At 40.6% G+C, this 13187-nt stretch overlaps 1 protein-coding gene across 1 annotated transcript; it reads right to left on the bottom strand.

Moving 5' to 3' along the window:
* Nucleotides 1–6601: 6601 nt before the first annotated feature.
* On the bottom strand, nucleotides 6602–10761 carry LOC104433283 (protein NRT1/ PTR FAMILY 3.1-like). The gene is made up of 5 exons (XM_010045967.3): nucleotides 10612–10761; nucleotides 10293–10510; nucleotides 9149–9723; nucleotides 7387–7787; nucleotides 6602–7294 (listed from the first exon to the last, which is right to left on the bottom strand). The coding sequence occupies exons 1-5, from the start codon at nucleotides 10679–10681 to the stop codon at nucleotides 6807–6809; spliced, it is 1752 nt and encodes a 583-aa protein (XP_010044269.2). The 5' UTR covers nucleotides 10682–10761; the 3' UTR covers nucleotides 6602–6806.
* Between the last annotated feature and the right edge of the window lie 2426 nt (nucleotides 10762–13187).

The raw sequence follows: 13187 nt of genomic DNA, 5'->3' as shown, positions 1-13187 counted from the left end.
GAGACTTGACACGGCATCGAGCGAGGACAGATGGCATCGAGCGAGGACAGAAGGAGGCGTTGAGCGTCGACCGAGAGGGACTGAGGAGGGAGGTGTCGACCATTGAGCAAAGAGGGATTGCAAATGGGCTAAGACAGGGAGGGACTGCGCGTGAGCCTTAAGAGGTGAGATGGAAATAGGCAATAAGGGTTTTGAGAAAAGTGCGTAATTACACTTACGACCCCTGATATTTTGTAATCATAAGAATTATTTATTAAAAAAAAAAACTGTTGGGTTCAGTCCATACCTAAAAATGAGAACTAAACCAATTTTCACAAGTTTCACGTTTTAGAAACCGGGAACCTTCCACAACCGCGGTCACTGTTATCTAGTATTGCAGAGTGATAACATGACCCATATAGAGATTGCGTGGAGGTTGACACTATGTCCAAACATAAATGCGATTAGTCATTTAAATTTTTAAATAGGATATAATTGGATATGATTTTATCGACTGTTTAGTGAACTATAAATTTAAAGTTGGATATATTCATATTATATTATGTATATTATTTGGTGTAATGGCACATCAATGTAAAAGAACATAAAAGTTCAAATATGGAGAATATAAAAATCATTCGCGGCACTTGTGCTTACTTTATTTCTATTTGCCTTTTTTTCCTCTCTTTCTTTAATTATTTTCCTTTTTATTTCTTTTTTTCCCTTTATCCGTTGAATTTAGATTATAAGATAGTATTAAATTTGAATATATAAATAAAAATAAGATTAAATTAAAAAACAAAATTGTTATTTTGAATTTCTTATACTAGAATTCAAATGTTATTTATATTGAAATATAATTTTAATTTTATTAATTTAAGAAGCTTATTATGTGAGAAAAATAACTTCCCTTTTATGAATAGTAGAAATACTATCCACCTTTATCCCACTTCTCTTATGTGATAATTTTATCTAGTTTATATCTTTCTTATACTAACTTTATCATGTATTGAGTAAGCATTAAAAGTAAGATATGATAAATTTTATTGTATCTTGAATTTTATCTTGACTGCCAAACATAACTAAAGTGGTTAATTGCTCCAATCAAGATATGGTACATATAATCATCCCCTTGGTCCAATTGGTATATTGCCTAAGAAAGAAGATCATCAACCATGAAGGCCACATCCGTACAATTGACAATGAGTTCCTAGTAAACAGAATTTTAGTGAAGTATATGACATGTAACCATGATCAATTGACTCGGAGTATGAACAAAAGTTAAATATTTAGTCTAGGAGAAACCATTGACCAAATGATAACGTAGCTAGGAAATCATGAACAAATCATTTATAAAGTTGCGCACGAGCTAAGACTTTAAAGATATGGGAGGAATCAAAGTAAACGCAAACAATGTAGTTTGACCAATCAACATAAAAGCAGTCAAGACCTCAAAAATCACGAAGAACACGTCAAATTTTGAAAATAAGGGGATCATTTGCAACAACTTAATTTAGGATATGCTTTCTCTGAGTTTGAGTTTGAAATTCGAAGGTTTACTAATATCAGTATTTATCTTAGATTACAAAAGCTTTCCAGCCGTATTTTGAAAGTTCTCACCTTCTTTATGCACTCCGGTCATCTCCATTAACAAGTGTGCGTTCAATTTCGGTCATCGAGCAGCAGTGATATTCGAGAACGTAAGCAATCCGTTGTGATTCAATAGAGTTTTGCATAACTTTCTTATTTATTTTCCATCTAATGACCCCTTATATTATTTGATCTCTACAAAGTTCTCGAGACTTCAAGGTAAATTAAGATCCCTATACTTTTGATTAGAAGTCAAAATTCGACACTTCAATAGGTCATAGAACATCCCGAATTGCACTTTGGTCACTAATTGAAAACAAAACTCGACAAGATTTGCAAATCGCAACCCTTTGAGGAGGCCGGTGTCCCATGGTGGTAACAAGTAAAGTTGTGCTGGCTAAGGAGTGCCTAGCACTCCATTTTGGTTTACGCTGTCAATTTGGGCACCAGTCAAAATTTGTAATATTAACGATGCGACGGAATCAATATCTAATATCTATCGCTGTGTATATAGCGCTTGGTTGCTCGAATTGAACACGCAGGAAATCAGAAAGCTGGAGGACGAAATAAAAAAAGTGCACCAGAATAAAGTATTTAAAACTGCAATTTAGTCAGATATTGAAAAAAGTGCGCGGACAAAGTCACCTTCGTATCGAGAGACCGATATACATCGCAGCTGGCTAACTCCTAAACTCTGCTCGCAAGCTCGACTTCATCTTCCTCGGACTTGTCGCCACCTCCCGCCCCATGGACCTGAACCGGCTTGAACGTGTAGAACTTGGCGCAACATACGTAGTAGACGAAGTTCACGGTCTGCAGCAGGGTGAGCAGCCAGTAGAAGTACTCCAGCTTGCCCCGGTTGAGGTTGTCGTCGGGGAGCCAGTTCGACCGGTCGTCCCCCGTGGTGACCTGGTGGACGACGCTCACCAGGAGGGTGCTCAGGTAGCTTCGTGGTCAGGTAATTTATCATAAGAAGAAGAAGAAGAAGTTCTGATCTAATGTCAGCCACTTGATTTCTTCAAAATTATCGATATTATAAGGCTGTTATTCCATATGAAGGTGATGGTATCAATCAAGACGTAGGTTATGATTATTAACCTCCAACTGGCTCTAATGTTGATAATTTCATAGAAATTAGTGGCAATTTTTGAATATGCTGTTAGATTTGGGACTAAAGTGAAATTTGGAGATCTTTATAGACAAAAAAGGCTTCGGGGCAAAATTTGGATTGAAGCTAAAGTTGGAAATTTATTTAGGAATTAGGCCAAAAATTTGGTGCATGTGTTAGGATCACAAGGTTCCCACGACCAAGGGACCGTACATGATTGAGGAAAACCTCACAAGGTAAGATTTCCACAAGAGCTTTTGGAATATTCCTAGAGATGGGTGAGGATATAATTGCACTGAAAATCTAGAACTCTCTTGATATATATGCTGGTAGGTGGTAGGTTATAAGATACGATCCCTACCACCGGATCAGAAGGCAATCAATGATTATAGTCCGAGGGCCACAAGTATAAGAAGGGATGCCCTCCCTCATTGTAATTATCTAACTATTTCATAATTTAAGTTCTATTTTTCAGAGCTTCTCTCTCTAAAAATTTTCTTTCTCTAAAGAAACTTTCTTTCTCTAAAGATTCGGGTGAGTGAGCAAGTAAGTGATCAATCCCAAGCAAGGCTTGGCTTAGGCAATTCGGGTGAGTGAGCAAGTGAGCAATCAATCCCAAGCAAAGCTTGGCTTAGGCAATCAATCCCAAGAAAGGCTTGGCTTATGTGCTCCAATAATCCTAAGCGATCCAAGAAGCCTAAGTTGCCGCACAATTTCGATCCCAAATGATTGACCTATGACACATCATAACTGTACCGGCTAAATACATCTCGCAAACTATTATTTCTCATACCACATAAAAGTCAGCAACCTAGGGCCTGCATGGAAATGTTTCTCGTTTATGTTTCTGAACACTTTTTTTGTTTTTTTGTTCCTGGGAACAAAAAAAGAAGTAAACGTGTTTGGTTGCTTTTCTGTTCTTTTTGTTTTTGTTCTGGAACAAAATTGGAGCAAAAAAAAAAGAAACACAAAAAAGTTACTTCTTGTTCGAAACAATTTTGAAGAAACACTTTCTTCTCTCTCTTCTCTTTTCTTCTTCTTTTTTGGCTGGTCGCCGGCCTCGCCATGGCCGGCGACGCCGTCGAGGGTCGGCGACCTCGCGGAGCGTCGTCGGCCCCCGCGAGGCTCGGCCTCGGTCGCGCCGGCGACGCCGAGCCTTGCCTTGGCCGGGCGAGCTCGGGCTCGCCCAGATCCGGCGAGGCCGAGCCTCGCCATGGCTGGGCGAGCTCGAGCTCGCCCGAGATCCGGCGAGGTGACCGCCGAAAGAAGAAAAATAAAAAGAAATAAAAAATAAAATAAAAATATAAAAAATTAAAAGAAACAAAAAAAGAATAAAATCTACCAAACGTGTTTCTATTCATTTTTTATTCTCGGAACAAACGTTACCAAACGCGTTCTTTTGTTCAAAACTGTTTAGGAACGTAAAACACTTTTTTTTTTATTTCTGTTCCCCGGGAACAAAAAAAGAACAAGAATGTTACCATGCAGCCCCCTAGTCAATATAACCATGAAAATGATGAAGCTCTTTCTAGCTGACCATCAAGAATTGACATGCATGCTGAATGATCATTCACAAAACACTCAATATGGGCATCCTGCTTGCTTCAGATCTTCGATTATTGTATTTAACTAATCTTGCGAGCTCTTTGTCAAGTGCTTGGATCTACACTTCCTCCACAGATTCGTTGGAAGAAAGAGGTGCCTAAGTCCATTTCCTTGAGCCTTGCACAGATGCAACTTCTCTTCGTGAGTTCGAATAATACCATCAGTCGGTTCAAAATACCTGCTACACAGCCTAAACCACCACAATTGAAAGCCCGAAGTTTAGCATTTCTACAATCGAAACAATCCTTAAAAAGACACAAATATAAAAATTCGGAAAAATAAAAAAAAAATATTTTTGTAATAAATAAAATTTCAAATTTTCATAAATCTTAAAAATTCTGACCTAATGAGAGTTAATAAGATAATTGTATGTAATAAAATAAAAAAAAATAAAGAGGTTAGTGCTAATCAAATTGCGAGTGCGCAATACCTTATTTTGACTATATCGCACTATGTATAATTTGATAACCAAAAAAATCCCCTCCTCTTTTTAGGGGTGATTGATTCTCGGTTCGGTCCGATTTCATGGTGGAACTGGGAACCGGACCGGGAGAACTAGAGCCCAAAATTGGGAACCATGGACCAGACCGTTTGGTCCTAGGACTAGGAACCGGACCTTTTTTTTTTTCACTAAAGAGTAACTGTGTTCCGGAATGATTAATTCAATTCAGTTATCGAGCGATCCAATAAAACTAATTACACATGTTTCCACGTATAAAATATTCAAACTTCACTTGCGTGAATATCAATCACACTTCGTGTGTTTTGCGCTTAATCTACATAAAAGCCACGAACAATTTGGCTAAAGGTTATGTTTGGCTTAGGTTTTATAGACATCTCTTTAATGTTTAGTTGACATGGGACTCTTGGAGGCTTGAAGTGCCTTGTCTTTTCCAAGTGAGGGGAGCAAGAGAGAGAGTGTGAGCATGAGAAATGGGGGTCTCTTGAGTCTTAGTCCCATGTCAAGTAAAAGATGAAACTAATAACTAGGTTTTCTTTATAAATAAAAAGTGACAACAAAAGTTTTGGTGGTTTTTTGATCACATAAGAGGCTGTTACCTTAATTGCAATTTCGGTTGCAATAAGTTTCATATATTATATATAATGTTTTTATATTATATACATTACATGTGTATAATTATATATAAAAAAATTGTTTCAGTCTGGTCGGTCCTGTTCCTACCCAAGATTAGGAATCAGGAACTGGACCGCCGATTGTGGGAATCGCCCAAAACCGGATGGTCCGGTTCGGTCCGGGCAGTTCTGATGCACACTTCTACCCTTTTTTGTTTCTAAATATTAATAGCAACTTGATCATATTCATATCATTTGACCAATTGACCAATTCTAACTTCTTGATTTGAATATTTGAAATATTGGTTAAAGAAGAAAAATTTAGAATAATTAGGAATAGAAAATTCTAGTCAATATTTATATGCTTCGATGCAACAACAAAGACTAGACGTCCAAGTCATACAAGTAAAGAGATCTATTCATTGATGAGAAAAAGGAAAAATGTGGACGGTGATATTCGGGTAGATTATCCTTATGAAAAATTAATTACATTCGTTCTTTACCAAAAAAAAAAATTTAATTACATTCGAGCGTTTCTATGGTTGAATCCATTTTGAATTTGATAAACGCATTACTTGTGAAGTATGTGTTTGTGTATGTCCTATAGATCTAGGAGTTTGCTAAGTGTGCCTAATAATTGCGCAATTATTCGTGTACCCGCACACGGGTATAATGAGATCTAGCTCATATCTAATTTTTTTATTTATATGCACTAAAAAAGGCCCATACTTATTAAGTGGCCCGCCCAATCACATTTTTCTTATGTGGGACAAGAAACACGAGAGTATTTTTTGGAATTAGATTGCATATTCAAAATTTTATAAAAATCGAGCCGTGAAATTTGATTTTTGAGTCGTTGAGTTTATTTTACCAACAAACTCCCAATAAGGAAAGCCCCTATGAAATGGGAACAGGAGCCTGAAGCTGCTCCCAAGGCAAAGGCTGATGTTGAAGCTGAGGAGGAAGTTGAAGGCTGCAAAACAGAAAAGGAGATCTGCTTCGGCCTGTGACAGTGGTACTTATAGCGGTCCCGACGATAAGTAGCAGAAAAAGAGTTGAGGCGTTCCCAGAGGAAACGTAGGAAGCATGCCCACTCTCGCTCCTGTGATGATGAGGAGAGGAAAGAGAAGAAGTCAAGCGCTAGTGATATCCCAGTGATGAGTGCTATAGTGAGTTTGAAGAAGAGAGGATTTGGAGTAGACAAGATGCGAGGCATCATAAACTCGATAGGAAGGTGAAATCGAGTAAGTTCAAGATGATCTGAGGCATATAGAGGAAGGAAGAGGAGTTATTCAAAGCATCCCGAGAGGCAGGGGTACAAAAGAGTCCAGAAATTCCGATTCTTGAGTGATGTCGGAGACGGTTGCACGGCCAGGAATTTGGACCTAAAATCCTACACACTAAAGCTCAAGTGGACAGTGATGAAACCCTGTCCAACCACGACTAACTCCTAAACTCTCCTCGCAAGCTCGACTTCATCTTCCTCGGACTTGTCGCCATCTCCCGCCCCGTGGACCTGAACCGGCTTGAACGTGTAGAACCTGGCGCAACATACGTAGTAGACGAAGTTCACGGTCTGCAGCAGGGTGAGCAGCCAGTAGAAGTACTCCAGCTTGCCCCGGTTGAGGTTGTTGTCGGGGAGCCAGTTCGACCCGTCGTCCCCTGCAGTGACCCGGTGGACGACGCTCACCAGGAGGGTGCTCAGGTAGTTGCCGGCCGAGATGGTGGTCCAGAACAGCGCGGTGGCTGTGCTCCTCATGCTCTCTGGCGCCTGGTCGTAGAAGAACTCGAGGTGCCCGATCGACATGAAGGCCTCCGCGATCCCGTGGAGGCTGTACTGGGGCACCAGCCAGAAGGCGGAGATGGGGATGACCGAGTGCGGAGAGTCGGTGAGGCCGTGTTGCGCCGCGGCTTGCTTTCGCTTCACTTCAACAAGACCTATAGAGAGCAAGTAAATCAATCGACAAACCAGAGAATCGCTTTTTTAACCCTCAACCCAATACGCAAATCTTGAGGACCGATCGATATACCTGCGACGAGAGTGGCGAGGATTGAGATGGCGAAGCCGATGCCCATGCGGTGGAGGAAGGTGATGCCGCGCTCGAGGCCCGTGAACCGGCTGGCCACCGGGACGAAGACGCGGTCGTAGAAGGCGATGGTGGCGAGCATGCTGATCGTGGTGAACACCTGCATCGACCCGGACGGCACTTGGAAGGACCGGGAGAGGTGTCGGTCCATGGTCTTAGCCTGCTGGATGGAGAAGGTGTTTTGCTGGGCATAGGCCGTGAAGAGCAGAATCCCGGCGGCCCAAATCGGGCCCATTCGGATCACGGACTTGAGCTCCTCCACCCGGTGGACCGTGCTCAGCCTCCACAGGTCCGGCGACTTCGGGTTGTCTTCTTGGGTCACGATCGCCGCTTTATCCAGGAATCTGCACATTTTAGCCCATGTTTACCATGCTTTACAACCACTTCTTTGAATATAGAGTCAAATTCGACCAAGAAACAAAATAAATACAGTCAAATGACGTCTCCTCATTTGGTTCCCAATATTTTGTTAATCACCTCATTAGTTTATCTAGCGTTTCTCATTTGAAGTACTCCTTTTCCTCCATGAACCAGAGAATTTCGAGATTTGAATGATTAGCAACAAACATATCGAAATTCAAGATTTTTTGCCGCCTTTGACTTATATTCAACACGCATAATATTGAGGTTGTCTCATAGTGGTTATAGAAGTGACTAGCAGTCGGTTTGTAAATATGAGGGAAAATCACTTTATAAATTAGTTTGGGGGGGTGAGAGAGGTTTAAAACTACCTATCACTAATAATAGAGCTTAGTTGCCAACAAGTTTGGACCCAAAAAAGTTATAAGTTATTGTGACTCTGACCTAGGGCCTAAATATGTGTTGGGACACCCTTTGAACTAGCTTTTGAGTGGAAAAATGCTTAAGACCACCTAACATATAAATCCTATTATGACAGTAAATGGGAGTTAGGCAACCCTCTAGGATGTTGTAGAGCAATAAAGGTTTCCTAGCCAGGAGGGGCCATTGGAAAATGCAAACCTCGGCACGGGATCATATTTGTTCAAAACGAAAGATAGGCTAAGACAGAATGGCAAAAGGACACAAATCTCTCGGCCAAAGGACACAGATCTCTCTGACAAGGAACGCGTAATGTGCTCTTTCGGGCACGGTCTCTTCGTGCGCATGCGGACAAATGTATTGAGTCACCCTTGCACTTGCACCGAAACGACAACAATTATAATTGCTTCCAATACGTTAAGTATTCGTATTCTTCTGTTCCTTTTGTCTTCGTGAAGAAGAAAGGAGGTGACGTGGTGGAGCGGTGAGGATGATCTTCATACGGGTTCATCTTTATCCGCTCTTTCCTATTGAACGAGAGAAGGACAAAAAAAGAATCTGCCCGGACATGAAAATTTTGGATGGGTATGGCATTCGGGCAAGATTTTCAAAGATAAATATGAAACATCATTGACTTTATGTTGCCTATATTTAATATATGTATTCCGCCGCCAACCTAACATGAGAAGCATACGAGTTCACTTACATTTCATACATCAATGAACTTAATTATGTTAAGCATACATATGACTAATCTAACATCAATTGAAATGAAAGATGATTCAAATATATTTATCTTATGGTTGATTTGAGTGACGGGATTATTAAACCAAACGGATATGATCCTTTACAACTCGAATCCTTTCTTGATTTATGGAAATTATGCGATAACATTTGAGAGAGAGAGAAAAAGAGGGAGACTCACTCCATATGCTTGGTGTGCACGAGCCTCCCGCCCAAGGAAATCGCCGCGTCAAGCTCGTCGTTGCGGTATAGCTCTACGGCCTTACCGTCCCGACTGACCCTCACCTTCCTCTTCCTAAACGCGGCAACCAACACCTGCAATAGTCGGGTAAACGGGCTACCTGCCGGGTCAAGGATTCGGTACAATCGGAACCCACAAACCAGTGCGATCACCGACAAGAACATGAGCACGGTCGGGATCCCGAGCCCTAAGCCCCACCCCACATCTTCCTGCACGTATACCACCACCGTCAACGCCACCAGTATCGAAACCCCCATCACGAAGTAGTACCAGTTGAAGTACTTCCACGTCTTGGTAGATTGCTTTGGGTCGGTCTCGTCGAATTGGTCAGCCCCGAATGCGACCACACATGGTCGGATCCCACCCGACCCAATGGCCCCGAGCAGGAGAGCCACGTATAGGACCGCGAGCTGGCCTCCGTTGGCTTCTTGGCACGGCGTTGACGAGGTAGAGGGGTTGCATGGGGGCGGCAGGAGTTGGGGGATCACGGCTGATAGGGTCAAGAGTGTCATTCCCTACATGTAATTTTAGTTTAACGAGCAAATTAGCAAGGAGATAGTAATTAAGGCGCCAGTCACATATATAGTCGAACATAGTGAAAATGAAATTTAATGCTAAATTACATAAAGGAAAGTGAGATTGAGTACATGTCCAGCCTTTTGGAATTCAAGCTAGATTACATTGCTGTATTTCTACTTATTATATGGTTACTTTGCATTTGTAGCATATCTCTTATCCTAGGAAGTTGATGGATCCTAGACTAAAGTTCAGTTGACCCCGGGTGACGTTCTTCAGTACAACAAGAAATTAAAGTTAACTAGCACATTAGATTTGATTATTATCTACCAAACAAAAAAAGACAAAAGCGGCCCCTCATCATCATTCAATAGTAACACTGCTGAGCATTAATTTTCCTAGTCACTCACAGCAGAAATTCTTTCTACCGTCAGCGTGCAGACTCGACGTCCATCTGAATTCTCAAATCTGGTATTGCGATGTTAGTCTAGATAGACCAGTTGAGAGAGAGAGAGAGAGAGAGAGAGAGAGAGAGAGGTTGTAAGGGGTCAGATATATGTATGCATACCACAACATAGACGACGGAAGCGACTGTAATGGTCCAGAAACGGCCGGCATAGGCGTCCGCAACGTAAGCACCGAGCAGCGGCGTCAAACTGGCGGTACCGCCGAAGTTGGTGAGAGTGTTGGCAGCTTTGGTCATGGGCATGTGGATTTTCGTGGTCAGGTAATTTATCATGTTGGCGTTGAATCCCACCACAGCCAACTTATCGCACACTTCATTTGCTGATTTTTACGTATAAATAATCACCCAAGAGAAGCATATAATGAGTCCTCCATAGATAAGCCTCAGTAAGCAGAAGAAGAAGAACGAGAAGAAGGCCTACCAAAGATGAAGGGCATTGTGACCATCCCTCCTTTTCGCTTCGTGCCATGTTTCTGATCTCTCTCCTCCATATCTTCTCAGCTTGGCTTTAACTTTGTTTTGCTCAGTTTCTTACGATGAAGGAAGGATCATTCATATGTGTGTCTGTCTCCCCTCACGACCACTATTTATAGCGTTCCGTCTTGAGACAAGCTTTTCTCTCGCAAAACCTTCTCTCCTAGTTAGTGGATATGACATATTCTGGTAAAAGTTTTTGCAAGTGGAGTTGGTTCCAAGCCCAAATTGCCATTTGAATAATGCAAGTATCTAAGATTAATCTACTAATTAAATTGGTGAACCGAGTGATCATTTGCTAAACGAGCCTTCAAACAAATGAGTTATATTTACCATCCAATGAAAGTCCCCCATTACTTATCATATAATTATATAAAAATGAACCTCAAAACACTCGACATTAGTCCTGTGATTTGTAACATGATATTATAAAAGTGAAAACCAGCTCATGGAGACCCAAGAGTTAGGAGTAGGATTCGATATTATAAACTCATCTTTCCATCTAGGCAATCAATCAAAATAAGTGAGCGACTAGGGACGCGCATAACAACTATTCTGTTTCAGAAATAGTTTCTGGAATAGAAAAAGATTTTTCTATTTCTATTTCTAGAAGAGTTTCTAAGAAAAAATAATCGTTTGATAATGACACAAAATTTATTTATTTTGAACGGTGGCGGACTAGCGGATAGTGGCGACGGCGGGAGCCAGCAAGCGCCTGGCAACCGGCGGACGATGGTCGAAGGCAACGGATGAAGGACCGGTTGATGAACGATGAGAAAAAAAATTATTTATGGAATAGAGAAGTAGAAAATTTCTACTTCTGATTTCTATTCAAACCTATTTATGAAATAGAAATCTATTCCAGAAATAGAAAAATTGAATAAGTTTATTAAACGGATTTCTATTCCAGAAACAGGTCTAGAATAGAAAAATTGCTTCTGAAACAGAAATTAGAGGTTGTCATGCACCCCCTAGGATGCTAGCGGTGTTAATCATGCAAATTAAAGGTTTGATGGGTGCCTAACAAAATGTTTAATTAACTCGTTAATGTTTCAGTTTCATAAATAAATATTATCCCTTGTTCAACTGCATGGGTCCAAAAAATTCCAAACTTAAAAAGCTGTGTACGCTTTAATCTGTATGCAATTTGGTAAACACATATAGCTGGTGAGATCAAGCGGTATTGTTGATAGGCATAGATAGCGAAGATCTTTTCTTCAAGTTAACCATACATGTGATAGCAAAGAGTTGTTGTTTTCACTGAAGCTACATAGTGGTAGTGCTGGAGTAGGACTCCATTGTCCGAAGAGACATTTGCACGAGTACGGGAAAAGACAAGCGATGCAGGCGTCAAGCTTTTGATAAGCCTTAGGGGGCAGGTCGGCCACTTGCATTTTGCAGAATGTTGGCGGGGGAAAAAGTTAAATACAGCAACTGGTGAATTGTGTGGCGCGATGAAATGTGTGGAAATCGAGGGGCTAAATGTGACAAATAGCTAAAGCTACCCCCATCCTCCTCCTCCTCCGACGATGGATAGCAATGCGGATTCTCCGAAATCCATGCGGTTGACAAATCACGCCCCAATGGACCACAGTTTTGTTCAAGTGCGCCGTGTAACGTTTTAACTTTTTTTTTTTGCCCCTCTCGCAAAACCCTCTCTCCTAATTAGTGGATATGACTCGTTCTGATAAAAGTTTTGCAAGTGGAGCCGGAGCCAAGCCTAAATTGCCCTTTGAATAATGCCCGCACTTATGATTAATCTACTCATTAAATTGGTGTACTAGGTGACAGACTTGCCAACTATACCAGCCTTCAAAAAAATGATCTATACTTACAATCCAATGAAAGTCCTCTCATAGCTTATTATACAGATTTACTAAACCGGCCTCAACAAACCTGACATTATTCTTATGACTTCTCTTATATAACACAGCATCGTATGAGTGCTCTCTTCTTTTTTTTAAGTGCAGTCGGGATTCAATAGATATCAGACTAATTCGTCTTGATCTTCCGCTTTTTTTTCAAAGGGAGTGAAAATCAGCTCACGGTGAGCCGAAAGTTAGGAGTAGAGATTGGTATCATAAGCTTTCCTTTCTATCTCCTCAATATATCAAAATAAATGAGCAAGTGCTGTGTTGGTGGTGTTAATTATGCAATGAAAATATGTTACCTTTTGGTTTGTGGAGGTGGATGCTTGTAATTAGGTGACTAACCAGATGTCTAGTTTAACTTCTGATTTTTTAGCTTCCTAAATAAATATTGGAGAAATTACCAATTTTTTTTTTTTAAAACTTGATGCGTTTGTGCTAATTCAATCATAATTTTTTTAATTCGGTCAATTTAGTTTTAAACATTTTAACAGTTTGCCAATTTACTTATTTCGACTAATTTTAGCCAAAAATCTATGATGTGGATATGTTGATTAGATTGACATACTGCGATTTTCGGCCAAATTAGCCAAAAGAATTAAATTGACAAATTATCAAAAAGTTCAGAGTTAAATTGACACAATTAAAAAGTTAT

This window comes from Eucalyptus grandis, chromosome 2 (assembly GCF_016545825.1).
Source record: "Eucalyptus grandis isolate ANBG69807.140 chromosome 2, ASM1654582v1, whole genome shotgun sequence".
In the NCBI taxonomy this organism is placed as follows: Eukaryota; Viridiplantae; Streptophyta; class Magnoliopsida; order Myrtales; family Myrtaceae; genus Eucalyptus; species Eucalyptus grandis.
Note: the sequence above shows the minus strand (reverse complement) of the source record. Positions and strands in the feature narration are given on the sequence as shown.